Source organism: Carcharodon carcharias, chromosome 8, assembly GCF_017639515.1.
Source record: "Carcharodon carcharias isolate sCarCar2 chromosome 8, sCarCar2.pri, whole genome shotgun sequence".
NCBI classification, from domain to species: Eukaryota; Metazoa; Chordata; class Chondrichthyes; order Lamniformes; family Lamnidae; genus Carcharodon; species Carcharodon carcharias.
In genome coordinates, this window is record NC_054474.1 from 150,053,142 (window position 1) to 150,072,493 (window position 19,352).

At 47.1% G+C, this 19,352-nt stretch overlaps 1 protein-coding gene across 1 annotated transcript; it reads left to right on the plus strand.

The window, feature by feature from the left end:
* The first annotated feature begins 3,310 nt into the window (after positions 1 to 3,310).
* Positions 3,311 to 18,544, plus strand: gtf3c5 (general transcription factor IIIC, polypeptide 5). The gene is made up of 11 exons (XM_041194574.1): positions 3,311 to 3,517; positions 3,933 to 4,161; positions 5,420 to 5,618; positions 6,700 to 6,895; positions 7,439 to 7,543; positions 11,138 to 11,252; positions 13,271 to 13,351; positions 15,056 to 15,153; positions 15,552 to 15,634; positions 16,378 to 16,520; positions 17,511 to 18,544. Exons 1-11 carry the CDS (start codon positions 3,329 to 3,331, stop codon positions 17,651 to 17,653), a joined length of 1,581 nt encoding a protein of 526 aa, XP_041050508.1. The 5' UTR covers positions 3,311 to 3,328; the 3' UTR covers positions 17,654 to 18,544.
* The last annotated feature ends 808 nt before the right edge of the window (positions 18,545 to 19,352 follow it).

The window sequence follows — 19,352 nt, forward strand, 5'->3', positions numbered from 1 at the left end:
TGTTTTTCTGAAGTTCGGACATTGCCCTCTGTTCCATTCTAGCTTTCTGGGTGCCTTTGAGGATGAAAAACCTTTTGATGTTTTCCTTGATCGCTTCCCACCAGTGTGTCAGGGAGTCAAAGAGGGGTTTCACAGTTCTCCAACCTTTGTGATCCCTCTCAGGTTCCTCAATGTTCCCTGGGGTCAGCAGTTGCACGTTTAGCTTCCATGCCCCCCTGCCCACCATCTGGTCTTCCTCTAAGTGACAGTCAGCCAGTAGGAGGCAGTGGTCAGAGAAGAATACCGGCTTGATGTTGGTGGATCTGACTGCGAATCCACGGGACACAAACAGGAAGTCTATCCTGGAATGGATGGACCCGTCTGGCTGCGACCAGATGTACCTAAGCTGCGCTCCGTCTGCAGGGCTGCTGAAGACGTCGTGCAGCTTGACATCCTTAACTGTTTCCATCAGGGATCTGGACGTAGCGTCCAATCTGCTATCGGCTCTGCCGGATCGTCCAGCCACATCGATGATGCAGTTGAAGTCGCCACCCAGACTGACTGGCCTGGAGGTCGCCAGCAGCTCTGGGAGCTGCTGAAAAACCTCCAGCCGCTCAGCTCCTTGTGACACGTTAATTAACCGGAGTGGAACATTCTTGTACATTACGTCTGCTACGAGGAGGCACCCGCCCACCACCTCCTTAACCTGGGAGACGGTGAAACTGCCTCCCCGCAGCAGAATACCCAGGCCAGAGGAATGAGAGTCGTTTCCACCCGACCAGATCGATGGCCCGTGGGACCACCATGGTGACCATTGCCTGTAGGAGCTGAGGTGCGGTATAGCACACTCCTGCAGAAATAACAGGTCAGCTTTAACCTTGGCAAGGTAGTCCAAGGTCGCAACACATCGCGTAGTAGATTTAATGCTATGCACATTTATGGATACAATCTTAACACCCATTTTAAAGCAGTTAGTCGCTTACCAAGCCTGTTGTCTCTGAGAGTCCCAGACCTTTAGTCTGCTCCTGCATACCCATAGTGTTCACAAATTGCCTCACTTTGGATGGGCTGAGGAAACTGTCCTGAACCTCCCCATTGGTGATGTTCTGCTCAGGTGGCATCTGGGGGTTCATGTGAAATGTCCTCTGTTGGAGAAGTCTCTCCAATCCTCTCCCCCTCTGGGGCGTTGCTTCTCCCGGCTTCCCGGAGCTGGGTTGCGCTGAGTGCTTCACTGCTCCCAGATTCCTGGGGCTGGGGTGCGCTGGCCTCTTCGGGTTGTGGGCAAAGTTGGGGTGCGCTGGTCTCCTCATTGTCTCCAATGTTCTGGAGCTCGGCTGTCTCGTCCTCCAAGTCCCTAGAGCTTTGCCTCTTCTTCTGTAGATGCCGCCCTTTCCCTTCTTCATCTGAAGAGCAGCTGCCCTTGTTATCCGTGTCAGATGGGAGATGCCTCCTGCCACTTATCTGAGAAGTGGCTTGGTCACTTCTTAGCCACTTCTTCCTTTTGGCTCTCTTCACCAGCTGCCACTCCCCCTGCTGATTTTCTGCTGCTTCCTCCTCCTCCATTGATTTGTTCTCCTGAGGAGTGGGAGGTTCAGGGGGCAGTGCTGTTGATTGGCTGTCTGCTGTTTCAATCTTTTCCTCAACCTTGTCGCTCTCTGTGTCCTCCTTTGTCCCGTCGTTCTCACTGGGGGCCATGGTGGTTGGAAGGTTGCAAGTGTCCTTGGTAGTAGTGACATGAAGCATTTCCTCAGCTTCCCCCTCGTTGGCTTTGGCTGCCTGGGCATAAGAGAGGCAGCGTTTGGGGCAGGTCCTGTAGAGGTGGCCTGCCTCGCCACACAGGTTGCAGCACTTAGTCTGTTTGCAGTCCTATGTCTGGTGCCCTTCCTGTTTGCAGTTCTTGCAGAGGGCGGCGCTGCAGTTGGCCGCCACATGACCAGACTTGCTGCATGAGTGACAAAGTTTGGGCTGCCCAGCATAGACAAGGTAGCCACGGCTTCCCCGATAGCAAAGCTGGAAGGAAGGTGGAAGATGATTCCCTTACCATCAGTCTTGAGCATGACCTTAACCTGGCGTTTGCATGTCCAAATCCCGAAGGCATCTCTAACCAAGCTCCCAACCTTGTCGACGTACCTGGCAAGGAAGCACATCGGCAACAGGGATGTAAGGGTTGTAGAGATGCACAGTCACCACACGGTCCCGTTGCAACAGCAGAGCAAAGAGTGGCTCCACTGTCAGGATCTTTATCTCTGGCTCGTCTCTCTTCTCCTCGAACGCCTTCAGGAACTTGACGCAAGCTGCCACACGTTTGAAAGTCACATCAAAACATCCAGCACTGGGGAAGTCTTGCAGGGAGTAGATCTCACCCGCTTCAAATCCACACGCCTTCAGCAGGATCCGCTTGATGAAGAAGGCCCGATCCATGGGCGCTCTTCCTTCGCTGTCCTTCACCGTCACCTGAACGGTGTTACATACCCCATGGTATGGGGCTCAACCGGTTATAGCTATCGCTTCACGACTACACTTGATCATTAGCCAAAAGGCCGAGAAGCGACCAGTGTCATCGGTTTTCTGTGCATGGCGCAGAAGTATATCGGCGGTCACCTTTGCAGCCATCTTGCATTGGCAGGAGACAGGATAACCTATTCTCCCTTCTGAGATAAAAACAAAAAACTGCGGATGCTGGAAATCCAAAACAAAAACAGAATTACCTGGAAAAACTCAGCAGGTCTGGCAGCATCGGCGGAGAAGAAAAGAGTTGACGTTTCAAGTCCTCATGACCCTTCAACAGAACTAGGACAATCCTCCTAGTTCTGTTGAAGGGTCATGAGGACTCGAAACGTCAACTCTTTTCTTCTCCGCCGATGCTGCCAGACCTGCTGAGTTTTTCCAGGTAATTCTGTTTTTGTTTTTATTCTCCCTTCTGGGTCGGTGTTTAAAATAAATAGGAACAAATCCACAAAATTATATTGATTAGATATTTTGGCATCCTCTTAAAATTATTAAAATGGTGCATGATAGTTCTACGAGAAGTTACATATATTCACACTAACATATCAGAATTTATTATGAAAATTGGTGATAATATATTACCATATCATTAATATTCTATATATATTTACACATTCTATATGGAATACGACTATAATCCCTGTAATAATGCAGACATCGTGTACACAAACACATATTGTGAATATATTTAAATTATATTCATGTACAATATAATTTAATGGGAGGAGCAGGAGAGGCGGAATCTCTGTCGGCCGGGCTCTTTGTTCCTGCCGCTGGTTGGGAGGCGGACGCGGTTGGCGTGGGACCGGATGTTGACATGGAGGCGGCGGCGGTTGTGGGGATGGAGCTCGAGCCGGGTTCCGCGCCGGAGCTCGGCCAGCGGTCAGCGCCGTCCCCCGGCACACAGGCCACGGCGGTCAGGCTGCGTTTTGAGGCGGAGAGGCGGCTGGTTTGCGCCGAGTATCCGGGGATGGTCCGCGACCCGCGGAAGATGCTGGAGACCCTGGGGGGAGAGGAGGGGGTTTCCCGGGTGAGTGAATGGCCGCGTCCCCAATAAACCACGGGGTTAGATACGGAGTAAAGTTCCCTCTACACTGTCCCCATCAAACACTCCCAGGACAGGTACAGCACGGGGTTAGATACAGAGTAAAGCTCCATCTACATCAAACATTTTTTTTTTTATTTTCGAGCCATTCAGATTATTTGGCCATATCACATTGCTGTTTGTGGGATCTTGCTGTGCACGTAGTGTCTGCTGCATTTCAACAGCGACTACACTACAAAAATTACTTCATTGGCTGTAAGGTGCCTTGAGATGTCTGATGACTGTGAAAGGTGCTATATAAATGAAGTCTTTTTTCTTTTCATTTACACTCCTAATTATGCTGTATGGATGCAACCACTTTTCTCTCGATAATTCTTCCAACCTGTTTATTTTGCAATAGACCTACGCTGACCCATGCCGGAGGCTTGAGCTGCACTTCCGTCCAAAGGATCCTTACTGCCATCCAGTGTGTGCCAACCGCTTCCCCTCAACCAGCATGCTGCTCAGGGTTAAGAGGAGATGGAGGAAAGTGAGAACTAAAGCATCTCCTGAGGAAGGGGACAGAGAAGAGGAGGTTAAATACGAGATGGAAATCCTTGGCGTCATTGGGACCACTTACAAATTCCAGGGTAATGTGTTATCAGATTGTGTGTGGATGCTGTTTGGTGTCTTCAGAAGTGGTGGGGAAATAACTAGTCTGCATTTAACCCATGACAGATTTCAGCCTTAGATTGGAAGCGGAAGATTTGATGTTATGATGTGTCAAAATCTTTGCTGAGCTAGGAATTTTTGATGCAGACTGGAGAAATGGGGTGTGAACAAGGGGGAAAAAAACTCCTCCAGGAGAGTTAACAAGGACCATTATAAGGTGGTGAAGGGCAATGAACTCATGGCACTCTTTCAGAAAAGAGCAAGGGATTTTCTCTAGTGTCCTGGCCAATATTTATCACTCATGCGATAATGCCCCTCTGTTGTTCTTCGCTGGGTTCATTCCTCTTCAACTCTGCAAGATGCTCCTCAGTAAGTCTGTCTTGGTTAAGTGCATAGTATTTCTTTTCCCCCTCTCTCAGTTTCACAGATAGCTCAAACAAGAAAGCAGTCTTCATATGTGAGCCCAGACTTTAAATTTCACAGCAGAATATCATTGAATCATATGGCAGAAATAGGCCATTTGGCCCATCATGCCTGTGTTGACTTTTTGAAAGAGCTGTCCAATTAGTCCCACTTCACCTCCTTCCCCATAGCTCTGCATTTTTTTTCCTTTTCAAGTACTTATCCAGTTCTCTTTTGAAAGTTACTATTGACTCAGCTTCCACTGCCCTTTCAGACAGCGCATTATGGTTCTTTTGCCAATTATCTTAAATGTGTCCCTCTGTTTACTAAGCCTCCTGCCAGTGGAAACAGTTTCTCCTTATTTACTGATACCCAACCCTACATCATTTTGAACATCTCTATTAAGTCTCCTTTCAATCTTCATTGCTGTAAGGAGAACAGCTGCTGCTTCTCTAAGTCCCTTATTAGTAAGTAAATCTCCTCTGCAACCTCTCCAGACTTTAACATTCCCCCTGAAATGTGACATCCCGAATTGGACACAATACTCCAACTGAGGCCAGACTAAAGTTTTATTGACTTTAGCATAACTCATTTGCTTATTTTTAATGCGGGGGATATTAAATATGAGTCTGATCTTGTCCTTGACCGGTACCATAGACCCTCAAAGATGAACAGACAGCATTCTGTCATCTTGTTACTGCTCCTCTACTTAAATTGATTGGTGGCACTTCTGAAAGAAAATCTGTTCCTGATTCAGTGATACCACATCCCCCACAACCACCCTACTCTATGCCCACATTCATTTAATGTGGGTCTTCTGATTGTGTTTGATAGGAATGTCCGATTTCCAGTTCCTGGTTATGCACACAGCAACAAGTGGCTCACAGGTGTCCATGTACAACAAGGTCATCCTCCACAAGCCCGAACACAAAGAGTTTTTTGACCAGGATTTGCCGCTTTACATCCCTCCACCGATATTTTCCCGTGTGGATAACCCTGTGGATTATTACTACCGGCCGGAAGTCCAGCACAGGTCAGTATAGGCACCCGATATCGTGAGTTCAACTCGTTAAATTTGCCAGGGCAGCATTTCAGTCACCAAAGTAGAAGTGTAGCAACCTCCATTATGTTGTATTCCAAACAATTCTTGATGGTTCTAAGTTCACTACACTATTCTATTTTGCCTCAATTTCTAAAGCTTTATTTTTCTAATTCCTCCTCCTATTGTCTTGCAGAGCCAAGTGACTTGCTTCAAGGCTTTGTCAGTGATATTCTGCAGCTTGTCACTTGCCATTGTAGACAAAAGAGACCAGAGGCACAAGTGAGTGCCCTTGTAGTTCTTTCTGTACTGAAGGTTTCTCATGTGAGCCTTGGCTAAGTGAGCTACACTCTCACCTCTGAGTCAAGGATTGTGGATGCGAGTTCTGGTCTAAGTCTAGAACATTTAATCTAGGCTGATACTTCAGTGCAGTGCTAAAGGAGCACTGCATTGTTGGAGGTGACATCTTTCAAATGAAATATTAAAACTAAGACCGTGTCTGCCTTTATTTGGACGTAGAAGATTCCATGGCAGGATACAAAGAGCAGGGGAAGTCTTCCAGTGTCTCAGGAAATAACCACCATTCAACCAGCACCTAAAACAGATGATCTGATCATTATATTATTGACATCTATGGGATCTTGCTTTAGACAAATTAGCTGCAGCATTTCCCTAAATTACAGCAGTTCAAAGAGCACTTCATTGACGAGAAAGTGCTTTGGAACGCCCTGAGATTGTGAAAGATGCTATAGAATTGAAAGTTCATTCTTTCACATCGTAATAATAAATATATATTTTGTCATGATCACACACGCTAATAATGATAAACTGATGTGGGAAATCAAAGGCACACCTCCCAAGAGCTGGTGATAGATTGGTCCTATCTGTGTTTTAGAAAAGGTGACCTATCTGAATCTCCGGTCTCAGAACCACAAGGAAAGGGAAGGATAAGAGAGAGATTCTGTTTTTCAATTACATCGGCATTTATCTGGTGTTGATGGAAAAGTCAAATATTTGGTTTGTGTGAAAGTATTCCAGAGAAGTTATTTTTATTTTTGCCTTTCCCTGTTTTCAGGGATGGTTACCATCCTCCGAAACTATCCAACGAGAACTTGATTGGCTTGGGGCGAGCTCGCCGTCCTCACAATGCCATATTTGTGAATTTTGATGATACAGAGGTGCCATCCCAACCTCTTGAAGCTGCCGTTCAGAACTGGAGGAAATTCAACACTCAGGCTGCGGACCGGAGAGCTGAAGAGGAGCTGAAAAGGGTGAGTGGCAAAGGTGTCTCTGCCTTATTTACAGTGCCCCTGATGTTGTTTCTTCAGATCAATGCTCTGTAACTTTTTGAGGAAGAGCAGGGGACCTCTGTCTGGTGTCCTGGCCAATATTTATCCCTCAACCAACACCTAAAACAGATTACCTGCTCGTTAGCTCATTGCTGTTTGTGGGTCCTTGCTTTGTCAAACTGCCTGCTGAGTTCCCTAAATTACAACAGTGAAAGCACTTCAGCAATTGGTTGTAAACGTTTGAGATGACTTGAGCTCGTGAAAAGCACAGTATAAATGCAAACCTTTCTCAGTGGACAGACTTGCTTAAATTGCAGCTCGGCCAGTAAAACTGATACAACTGAGGGCCACTTCAGAGGGCAGTTAAAAGCCAACCACTAAAAGCTTGGTGACTGTCAGGTCTCATTTCCATTGCTGGGAAAGGGTTCCAGGCACGTTATCGCAAGCTTTGTGCGATGCAGGAGTGTAGTTAGGAATGGCAGAACCTGGAGTCTGATTCTGTACGTCTGTCTTCTGTCTCCTCAGCATTTTGAAATCCGGCCCATCTGGTCCCGAAATGCAGTGAAGTCAAATATTGACATTCACCCAGACAAACTGAAGCTGCTCCTGCCTTTTGTGGCCTACTACATGGTGAGTTACAAGCTGCTGCTCTTCCTTGGCTCCACCCATTAATTCAGTAAGTGAATGCAGCATCCTGTGTGCTTTTGAACTGTATCCACCTTATTTTGCATTGAGGCGTACAGATTGGGTCAGAGCTGCGTTCATGTCTCAGTGGGTCTTCCATGTTTGGGCTTAGTGGCCCTGGGCATCTGCCAAGAAATTTGCCCCATCACTGACCAGTCACCCCCGCTAAAAATGTTAAAGTAGGGCCTTTGGGTGCTCTGTTATGGCTCCTGACCCCAGGAATTAAATAGTTGACAGCGCTCACTGTCTTGACCTCATACAAGAAGAACTGGCACTTGGATGAAATACCAGGTTGGGGTGGGGGTAAGCTGCCATTCTGTTGTTTCCCCGTTCAAGCCCCACCTTCAAAGAAATTTGTGGCAGGGCAAGGGAGGGGTGTTCTTCGTTTGTAGTGAAGGGTTTATTGAATTCAGAGACTTGTTTTTGTGGCATATGACTTGTTACAAATTGCACTTGGCACGTTTTGTTAAGCTTTTGCTCTGAGGGTTGACAGGTCCTGGTCTTTTATGTAGAGTTTTGATATGCACAAGCTAGGGGGTGGTGGTTGGTTCAGATGAAGAAGGAATGGGCCAACTATCTGGCTAGTACAGGGTAGGTGATGGACATTGATCAGTGTAAAGCTTCTTGAGACATTGGGGTCTTGAACTGTGAGTAGTTGGGGGGAAAGCAAGAATGAATATCAGTTTCACCTTCATGCACTTTTCTAATGGTGTACAGGATGGCTACAGTCATGGAGAGACTACATCTGGGGAGAGAAAGACAGAGTTAACATTTCGAGTCCATATGACTCTTCTTCAGAACTAAAGAGAAGTAAAAATATGGTGAAATATATACTGTTTAAGGGGGATGGGACAGGTGAAGCTGGATAGAAGGCCAGTGATAGGTGGAGGCAAGGGAGAGATTGCGAAAGGTCGAAAGGGTGTTGATGGTGGTGATACTGGCTAAAGGAGGTGCTAATGGTGACATTAAGAGTGGAAAGCGGAATGAGCAAGTGACAGGTGGCCCTAGTGGGGGTGAGGGGGAGTGGGGGTAGGGGACAGTGGTGGGGAGAAAAGATCGAAATAGGCTAAAAGGTGGGGATGGAACAATGAATAAAAATGGAAATAAATTTTTAAAAATACGAATAAAAATAGGTGGGAAAATATATAAATTAAAAAATAAATATTTGAAAAAAGGGGATCAAAAAGGGGTGAGGACGGAGGAGAGAGTTCATGATCTGAAGTTGTTGAACTCCATGTTAAGTCTGAAAGGCTATAAGGTGCCTAGTCGGAAGATGAGGTGCTGTTCCTCCAGTTTGCGTTGAACTTCACTGAAACGTTGCAGCAGGCCAAGGATGGACATGTGGGCATCAGAGCAGGGTGGTGTGTTGAAATGGCAAGTGACAGGAAGCTCTGGGTCATGCTTGCGGACAGACCGAAGGTGTCCCGCAAAGCAGTCACCAGTCTGCATTTGGTCTCTCCCATGTAGAGGAAACGGCATTGGGAGCAGCGAATTCTTTGCCTCCACCCATCGGTGGCCTTCTATCCAGCTTCACCTGTTCCGCCCACCCACACCACCACCACCACCACCACCACCCCCCCTCCCCCAACCCCCCCCCCCCACACACCACCACCACCACCACCACCACCACCACCACCACCACCACCACCAAACAAACAGTATATACCTGCATGGGCCCCAGCTATGCCTGTCTCTTTATGGGGTATGTGGAACATTCCTTGTTACAGTCCTACTCCGGCCCCCTTCCACAACTCTTTCTCCGGTACATCGATGATTACTTCGGTGCCGCTTCATGCTCTCGTCAGGACTTGAAAAAATTTATTAATTTTGCTTCCAATCTCCACCCCTCCATCATTTTCACGTGGTCCATCTCTGACACTTCCCTTCCCTTCCTTGACCTCTCTGTCTCAATCTCTGGTGATAGACTGTCCACCAATATCCATTACAAACCCACCGACTCCCACAGCTATCTCGACTACAGCTCCTCACACCCCGCTTCCTGTAAGGACTCCATCCCATTCTCTCAGTTCCTTCGCCTCCGTCGCATCTGTTCCGATGATGCTACATTCAAAAACAGTTCCTCCGACATGTCCTCCTTCTTCCTTAACCGAGGTTTTCCACCCACGGTCGTTGACAGGGCCCTCAACCGTGTCCGGCCCATCTCCCGCGCATCCACCCTCACGCCTTCTCCTCCCTCCCAGAAACATGATAGGGTCCCCCTTGTCCTCACTTATCACCCCACCAGCCTCCGCATTCAAAGGATCATCCTCCGCCATTTCCGCCAACTCCAGCATGATGCCACCACCAAACACATCTTCCCTTCACCCCCCTTATCGGCATTCCGTAGGGATCGCTCCCTCCGTGACACCCTGGTCCACTCCTCCATCACCCCCTACTCCTCAACCCCCTCCTATGGCACCACCCCATGCCCACGCAAAAGATGCAACACCTGCCCCTTCACTTCCTCTCTCCTCACCGTCCAAGGACCCAAACACTCCTTTCAAGTGAAGCAGCATTTCACTTGCATTTCCCCCAACTTAGTCTACTGCATTCGTTGCTCCCAATGTGGTCTCCTCTACATTGGAGAGACCAAACGTAAACTGGGCGACCGCTTTGCAGAACACCTGCGGTCTGTCCGCAAGAATGACCCAAACCTCCCTGTCGCTTGCCATTTCAACACTCCACCCTGCTCTCTTGCCCACATGTCTGTCCTTGGCTTGCTGCATTGTTCCAGTGAAGCCCAACGCAAACTGGAAGAACAACACCTCATCTTCCGACTAGGGACTTTACAGCCTTCCGGACTGAATATTGAATTCAACAACTTTAGGTCGTAAGCTCCCTCCCCCATCCCCACCCCCTTTCTGTTTCCCCCTTCCCTTTTTTTTTCCAATAAATTATAAAGATTTTCCTTTTCCCACCTATTTCCATTATATAAAAAAAAAACCCCACTAGAGCTATACCTTGAGTGCCCTACCATCCATTCTTAATTAGCACATTCGTTTAGATAATATCACCAACTTTAATTTTAACACCTATGTGTTCTATTGTACTATTGTTGTTGACATCTTTTGATGATCTGCTTCTATCACTGCTTGTTTGTCCCTACAACCACACCCCCCCCCCCCCCCTCCACCTCTTTGTCTCTCTATCTCTCCGCCCCCCACACACACACCTTAAACCAGTTTATATTTCAACTCTTTCTTGGACTCGAACGCAAGTTCTGTCGAAGGGTCATGAGGACTCGAAACGTCAACTCTTTTCTTCTCCGCCGATGCTGCCAGACCTGCTGAGTTTTTCCAGGTAATTCTATTTTTGTTTTAGTATATATTTCACCATGTTTCTACTTCCCTTCAGCTCTGAAGAAGAGTTGTACAGACTCGAAACGTAAATTCTGTCTTTCTCTCCACGGATGCTGTTGGACCCGCTAAGTTTTTCCAGCATTTTTTGTTTTTTTTTTTCATTTTTCTCACAGAAACATTAATTATTTAACTCAGTAGTCACTCTGCTCTCTTTCCTTCCCTGCTTCACTCTCCTTCACAGCTTACAGGTCCCTGGCGAAGTCTCTGGGTCAGGTTTGGGTATGATCCAAGAAAAGATCCCAAAGCAAAGATTTACCAGGTGTTGGATTTCAGGCTTCGATGCAGCACCAAACACGGTAACTGATGGGGTGGGAAGAAGCAAATCGACTGTACCCAGCACATGAAAATAATTAATTCAATGGTTATGCAATACAAGAAGAAACTATTGCATATATTTAATTCCTGCTTCCCCTTCTCAACTTTGTTCCCTCCTCTAATCCAGACAGACACTCCCCATGCAGTATTGTAGAAGGGCTACACTGCCAGAGAGGCAGTGCTGAAGGAATGCTGCACTGTTGGGTGTGCAGTATTGTAGCAGGGCTACACTGTCAGAGGGGCAGTGCTGAGGGAACGCTGTACTGTTGGGTGTGCAGTATTGTAGCAGGGCTGCATTGTCAGAGGGGCAGTGCTGAAGGAGCATGGCACTATTGGAAGAGGAGTGCTGAATTTTCAGAGGGGCAGTGCTGAGGGAGCACGGCACTATTGGAGGAGCAGTGCTGTGGGAGTACTGCATTGTCAGAGGGGCAGTGCAGAGGGAGCATGGCACTATTGGAAGAGGAGTGCTGCATTGTCAGAGGGGCAGTGCTGAGGGAGCACGGCACTATTGGAGGAGCAGTGCTGTGGGAGTGCTGCACTGTCAGAGGGACAGTTCTGAGGGAACGCTGCACTGTCGGAGGTGCAGTTCTGTAGGAGGGTTACACTGTCAGTGATAGCCTCTTTCAGATGAGGTATTAAGCTAAAGCCCTGTCTACCCTCCCAAGGTGACGTTAAAGATGCCACAGACTATTGTGAAGCAATGTAGCAGCCAGTTTGCACACAGTAAGATCCCACAAAACAGCAACATAATATCCAGGTTATTGGATTCAATGATTTTGGTAGAGCAGTAAATATTGGCTAGGACACAGGGGAGAACTCCCATGCTGTTCCTCAGAATAGTCCGGACGGTCATCTGGTCTTCTACATCCACCTGGGAGGGCAGATGGGGGCTCAGTTTATTGTCTAACCTGAAAGATGGCATCTTCAACAAAGCAGCACTCCTTCAGCACTAATCCTCTGTCAATGCAGCACTGACCCTCTGTCAATGCAACACTCGCCCAGCACCGACCCTCTGTCAGTGCAGCGCTCCCTCAACCCCACCCTCTGTCAATGCAGTGCTCCCTCAGCCTCACCCTCTGTCAATGCAGCGCTCCCTCAGCCTCACCCTCTGTCAATGCAGCGCTCCCTCAGCCTCACCCTCTGTCATTGCAGCGCTCCCTCAGTCCCGCCCTCTGTCATTGCAGCACTCCCTCAGCCCCACCCTCTGTCAATGCAGTGCTCCCTCAGTCCCGCCCTCTGTCAATGCAGCGCTCCCCCAGCACTGATCCTCCAACAAGTGCAGCGTTTCCTCAATTATCAATATTCTCATCTTAAAGGGAGATGGTAGCGTAGTGGTAATGTGACTGAACGAATAGCCCAGTGGCCCAGCTGTGGGGAGACGAGTTCAATCTCACCACAGCAGTTGGTGGAATTTAATTTCAATTAATAAAATCTGAAATATAATGCTAGTCTCCGTAATTGTGACCATTAAACTCTCATTGATTGTTATAAAAACCCATCTGGTACACTAATGTCCTTTAGGGAATGAAATCTGCCATCCTTACCTGGCCTACAGAGTAATTTGGTTGATTCTTTACAGTCCTTTGAAATGGCCTAGTAAGTCGCTTGGTTCAAGGGTAATTAGGGACAGGCAGCAAATATTGGCCTTGCCAGTGACACCAACATCCTATGAAAGAATAAAATTTTTAAAAACTGCCCCTCCAACAATGCAGCGCTCCCCCAGTACTGACCTCGAGCAATGCACCGCTCCCCCAGTACTGGCCTCCAGCAATGCAGCGCTCCCTCATTTGTTACCCACATGTGTCAACCTAGACTTTGTGCTCAAGTTTCTGGAATCAGGCTTGAACCCATAACCTTCTGATTTTGAGACAAGTATTCTGCCCGCTGAGTCACAGCCGATTCTTGAACGATGCTGATAGCCCAATGGAGAACAATCTAACTGGAAACTTTGATGTTAAAGCTAAAGATGATGCAGTATTGATAGCTCTTTATTTTGCAGGTTATATGCCCTCGGACATGCCTGTGAAGGCAAAGCGCAGTACGTTTAATTACAGCCTCCCCATCACCATCAGCAAGCCAGGTAAGGGCCACAGAAGATACATACAGTGACGAGCAGGAAAAAATGCTCTGGTCCAACCAATTTGATCCAACAATTTATGATACCGTGTGCCTCACAATATCCTCCCATCACCCCAACTCAAAACCATGTTATCGCCAGGGAGGGGCAAACAATTAGATTATAAGCCCAGGATACTTTTGGGGAGGGCAGAATCTGAGAAATCCCTCTCCACATTGCTTGGGTGATCAAAGGATCACTCTGGCCCTGATAATTCCCTGCAGTACCTATCTTTCATATTAGGTGACCTCCATCCCATTCAGAAACAGGTCCAGCTCTTGCCTGAAGGAATTCAGTGAATCAGTGAACACTGTATGAGATAACCGCCTGATCCACAGACCCACTGTTCTCTGGGAAAGTTCTTGTCCGTGCAGCATGCTGCTGTCATATCGTTTTGGACATTGGAGGTGCTGCCTAAGCAGGGAGGTGAGATCTTTCTAGTTCTTGTTTACAGATAGTCTTGAGAAGCTGGTTGGCCAATCCCATCAGACCTTCCTCTATTTAAAAAGATTAATTGGAAAGGGAGAAAGGATGTGGAAGTTTGTTCAAATGCCTCCATGGCCTCTGCCTTCCCTATCTCTGTCACCTCTTCCAGCCTTACAACTCTCAGATCTCTGTGTTTGTTCATCCCCAGTTTCCTTCACTCTACCATAGGTGGTTTCAGCTGCCTGGATTCTAAGCTCTGAAATTCTCTCCCTAAACCTCTGTTCAGACGCTCCTTAAAACCTACCTCCGACCTTTCCTGAGGTCAAAGATGACCAGGTCATTTGTGCCACTCCCACTGCTACATTGGCGTGGACCATCTAACTTAGCACAGACTGGGGGTCAAACCTGGAATTTGCTGATATTTTTGGTTCCCTTCCGATGTAGAGATGAACAGTGCTTGCTCATAACCAGTTTTGATTTTTGAAAGGGGCCCTGGTGTTGGGGCTGCCTCTTTAATGTGAGAGGGAAAGCCGAGATTTCCCAGGTTCTTTCCACCTCCCTGCTTGCTGAGGGCACTGTAAACGGGCTGGACATTCCCCGGGCTCGTCTCAGAGGCCGGTTTCAAAAGATTATGAAGAGGCCTCAGCCTGAAGGGTACATGACCTGTGGAGAAAAATAGAGAGGCTGCAGTCCCCTCTAGTACACAGACCAGCTGCTACTCAGGAGTGCTGCTAGATACAAGAAAACATGTATTTCTTGGAATGTTTGCTGCTAGTTGTTAACCCAATTACAGTCCCCACCGCTAACAGCTTTGGTCTGAATGCCTTTTCCCTGTGTGGACAAAGCTTGCTAAAAGCAAAAAGCGAACTAAGCAACATTTATTTTTTAAAACACTCCACTCAACAGTTACACCCAGAATTTCGTCACTGAGGCACTTTAACCAGTTACAAAGGACTGATTGAGATTGCTCGAAGACCTGACATTGGCTGACATCAGCAGGGCTTTTTAACTCTGTAACTAAGTGCTCAGTACTTGTTGAATGGCCTAAAATAGTCAGCTTGCTAAATGTGTTACAAGCAGTTCATTTGTATTTGATGCATATGGTGATGGCACATAGGCTGATATATGCAGCTGCCATGTCAAATGCGAGCAGTGTAAGGGGCAACTGTATTTCCTTTAATTAAGTATGTGATTTCTAAATCAGACTAAGTTTAGAATTGATGCTCTTTCTCCACCTCTTAGCTCCCCAGGTTGTGAGTATTCAGGATCTGGCAAAGGCTCCAGCAGTTCTCAGTACCCCACAAAGGAAGAAACTAACTACATCTGGATACAAACTCAAAGTAAGTTTCCAGCACAAAGTGTTATTATTGGGATAATGTATTTGAGCTTTTGTAGGGACAGGCACAACATGGATGGTAATTCATGGGCCAGCGTGAGTCATAAGGAGGCTCCATGGTAAACACCGTACACAGGGTGTGGGTGCTGCTGGTTTATTGACAATGTGCTGAATAACTCTTCTCTCTCCCAAGTTTCCTCTGTTGTTCTGTTCCATTCAGAATTGCTTTAGCCAAAGTGTCTTTGAGGCCCTTGATGATCTGATTGTATTTCTCTGCAGTAAAATGCCAGTTTGAAAAGTCCAAAACCCTGGGTTTCAACAAATGGTTAGATTAGAACAATCCGTGCTTTATAAAATTTGAATGCGTCGTTGACCTGATTCCTGCTGTTCCTGTAATTCCAGAAGTCTGCCTACATATTCCAAGAGCACACTTTGCCACCTTATCGTCAGATGTTTTACCAACTGTGTGACCTGGATGCAGAGAGGTACTGATACCTTGTACTTTCACCTTTTAATAGGAAGTATTCACAGGGCATGCTGGGGAAAAATAGAGAATGGGAAGGGAGTTTTAGAAGCTGATGGACTGAGTAGAATTGGGTGTGTAAGAATGGAGGAAATTTATCTCAAAGGCTCTGTTGCATTTTCTAGTGAAGCTGAGCTGGTTGAAGGATGAATATTGGCCAGGACATATGGGAGAATGCTTCTGCTTTTCACATACTGCTGAGGGATTTTTTTACCTCCACCTGAGAGGATCTCAGTTTAACCTCTCATCCGAAAGACAGCACCTCCAATTGTGCAGCACTCCCTCAGTACTGATGCTCCGACAGTGCGGCGCTCCCTCAGTGCTGATCCTTTGACAGTGTGGCACTCCCTCAGTTAGCCTGGAATATGTGCATAAGGCTCTGGAGTGGGTCTTAAACCAGCCACCATCAACTTCCTAACTTAGAGATAAGAGTGTTACACCGAGCCACTGCTAAGCCACAAACCTGCATCGTACGTGCTTCACTATTTGTTGTTTGCACATCTCAGTCTGGATTATTATGTGCACACAGTAACCTCCAGTGAATTTTCAGTAGAAGTACAGTAGTTGTGGAAAAATAAAGGCATTGAGATTTATCTAGTGCCTTATCATGTTCTCGGGGTGTCCCAAGAGTTGCAAATGCTGGATGATGATTTAAACGATTCCTCTCTGAAAACTGTTCCCTTCTGTTCATCTGTTTGATTTCAGTTTAAGGAAGATAATTCATCGCAACGAAGGCAAAGAGACGACATGTACTGAGCGGGATGGTTGGTGTCTGCCAAAGACCAATGATGAGCTCCGGGATCGGATGTCTAACATGATTAAAGAAATCTGGCGCAAGAACAAAGCAGGTGAAGCTTGTGTCTATACTGATAAATTTTGAAATCTGTCCAATTTAATTACCTTTCAGCTCCCAACTCTGGCTGTCCTCCTTTTCCTGCTTCCCTCCTGTAACCGTGACCACTCCTTGCACCTTGCTGCATGCCAACTGACCTCACATTGTGACAGCACTTTTGCACCTTCCTCCCCTCATTCTCCCCCAGCCCATACAATGCACTGTGTTCTGGGTTCTGTGACATTTGTTCGATTTGACACTAGATGAAGCACAGATTCTCAGTTTGGCCATAACCTCAGAGAAATCTCTCATATGTGAAGCAGGAGCAGAAGTTTCTTTAATTTACTCGTTCATGGGATGTGGGCTTCGCTGACTGGGCCAGCATTTATTGCCCATTCCTAATTGCCCTTGCGAAGGTGGTGGTGAGCTGCCTTCTTGAACCGCTGCATTCCACGTGTTTAGGTACAGCTACAGTGCTGTTAGGAAGGGAGTTCCAGGATTTTGACCCAATGACAGTGAAGGGACGGCGATTTATTTCCAAGTCAGGATGGTGAGTGGCTTGAAGTGGAAGATGTTCCCATCTATCTGCTGCCCTTGTCCTTCTAGATGGTAGTGGTCTTGGGTTTGAAAGATGCTGTCACAGTAGCCTTGGTGAGTTGCTTGTAGATGGTACACATACTGCTGCTACTGTGTTTCGGTGGTGAAGGGAGTGAATGTTTAAGGTGGTGGATGGGGTGGAAAGTATTCCTACATGGGCATCTTGTGCATACAGCTGTATTAGGAAGTGAGCTGGATAATGGTCACTCTCATTAACATGGCTTAGCATTTGTCACCGAATGTGTTCACCCTTCCCCTGGAGGAACTGCTCACCTGCCTGGTGTTTCTGCTGGTGTGGACAGAGCAGCTGAGGGGAGAGCAGGTTGTAATTCACTGCCTGGTCTGTTGTGTAAGACTTACTCTGCTTCTCTGTAAATAAGTTTTTCTTTTTTTGGTTGGGGGGGTTTAGCTTCAACTTCGAAGAAGCCATTGGCCACCCAGGAGAGAGAAGGATCTGAATCTGCCGAGGATGAGGAAGATGAGGAGGAAGAGTATCCACCATCAGAAGGAAGTGAAAATGAAATGGAGACTGAAATTCTTGATTATATGTGATTTGACTGATCATGAGCTGGACTTGCTGACATGGAGGGAGGGCAGAGTGATGCTGATTCTTTTGGACAATGTTTGAATTGTCCTTCTTTACTGAAGGAGGCTGGTATTTCTACAGCCACTGCACATTACAGCAGTGTGGGATTCCTGAAGCAGGGCTTGTGTAACCGGTGTGAGAAGGAGCTCCTGCTGGAGTTGGTTATCGTCTATTCAGCCAACCAATCCGCAGCTACTCCCACTTTGCCTTTTGCCTTGACAGCCAGCAGATGAACAAGACCCTAGCATTAGGTGCACTATTGATTACTGGAGGCGGTATGCAGGGGCCATGTGCTGTGATACAGCACTCTGTAACGTTTCTGTTACATATATGGTGAGGCTGGTGGTTTGTTTGACTCGGTAGTGCAGCAATTTCAGATTTTTCCCACAGTATTGGATGTTAAATGGACCCTGTCACCATGGGTGCGATGCGGCAGTTCATGGTGTTTGGGGTGGTGACCATCACGGGCTGAAACCCTCTATGATTCCCCGTGCATCGAGTTCCTGTCCAAGCCTTTGTGTAATAGGCCACAGATACGCCTCATCCAGTGTCCTGCTGCTATCCATGGTGCGGCTTTTACTGTTAGGTAGTCTAATATATCTTGTGTCACTTTTACAGTGATGGCAGTTACTCTCAATCAGGGATCACACCACCTGCCCAAGGGAGGGGCATCTTCTCAGCCAAAACTAAATTCAAACCCAAATCTCAGAGTGGATGGCGTGGTGAGTTCACCATCAGATGATGCAACCCGTTGCTCTGAGGGGCCCACTTCCGTTAAAGCTCTTTTCAATTCTAGCCCCATAAAGGGTGGTATTTAAACATGATTTGCTCTTTATTAAATATAATTTGTAGTTTGATTCTCCTCTTGACTCTATTGTGATTATAGTTGCTTTTGAGGAGGGGGATTGTGGGATATATCTCCAGTTCCAGGATGACCTGTCTGAGATGAGGGATTTAGAACCTACATCACTCCCTCTTGCAGCTCCAATACTCAGGCCCTGCAGGGGACTGACCCACCAACCTGACTCTTTAACAGACCATTCAGGAACTGAGCTGCCCCTGGGGTCTGGGATTCTTGCCAGTGATTCTTGAGTGATCTGGGAAGGGGGAGAAGTGGCAAGATGTCGGGATTGGTGGTGGGGGGTTGGGGGGGGGGGGTGTGTGTGTGTGCGCGCGTGTGCGTGCGTGCGCGTGCGTGCGTGCGGTAAGGACTGCCCTTTAAAATGATTTTCACTCTGCCATTCTTCCACCACCTCCCCTGAAGATGCTGCTATTCCAAGTTAACAACTCCACTCTGAGGGGAGCTGATAACCCAAGATTAATAGGAAACATGTAGGTAGCAGGTGACTCAAATTAATCTCCAGCCTGGGAAACTTTCAGCTGCAAAAACAGTGTTTTTGGACAAATGAGAGTTATTTGTGGAGTTGTTTATCTTCAGCAAATGACAAGGTGCAGAAAGAGGGAGGTGCTTTATTGCGAAAGCTGTGTAAATGATTTTCTGTTACTTCATGCTTTTTAAGCCTCTTTGCAATATCAAACAAGGACTGTGAGTAATCCCTGTCCATTGAGACCTGCAGCCCTCATACTTTGTACCTACCTCGTAAACCGACTCTTAATAAAATGAACACATTGCATATCTGTAATTACCGAGGCATTGGGCTCAAC

Bases quoted from the DNA above. Each gene is read 5' to 3' on its own strand.
- gtf3c5 (XM_041194574.1), top strand. From the start codon at position 3,329: ATGGAGCTCGAGCCGGGTTCCGCGCCGGAGCTCGGCCAGCGGTCAGCG. The intron at 7,544-11,137 runs GTGAGTTACAAG...TCTCCTTCACAG, and splicing joins CTTTTGTGGCCTACTACATG to CTTACAGGTCCCTGGCGAAG. The intron at 15,635-16,377 runs GTACTGATACCT...GTTTGATTTCAG, and splicing joins TGTGACCTGGATGCAGAGAG to TTTAAGGAAGATAATTCATC.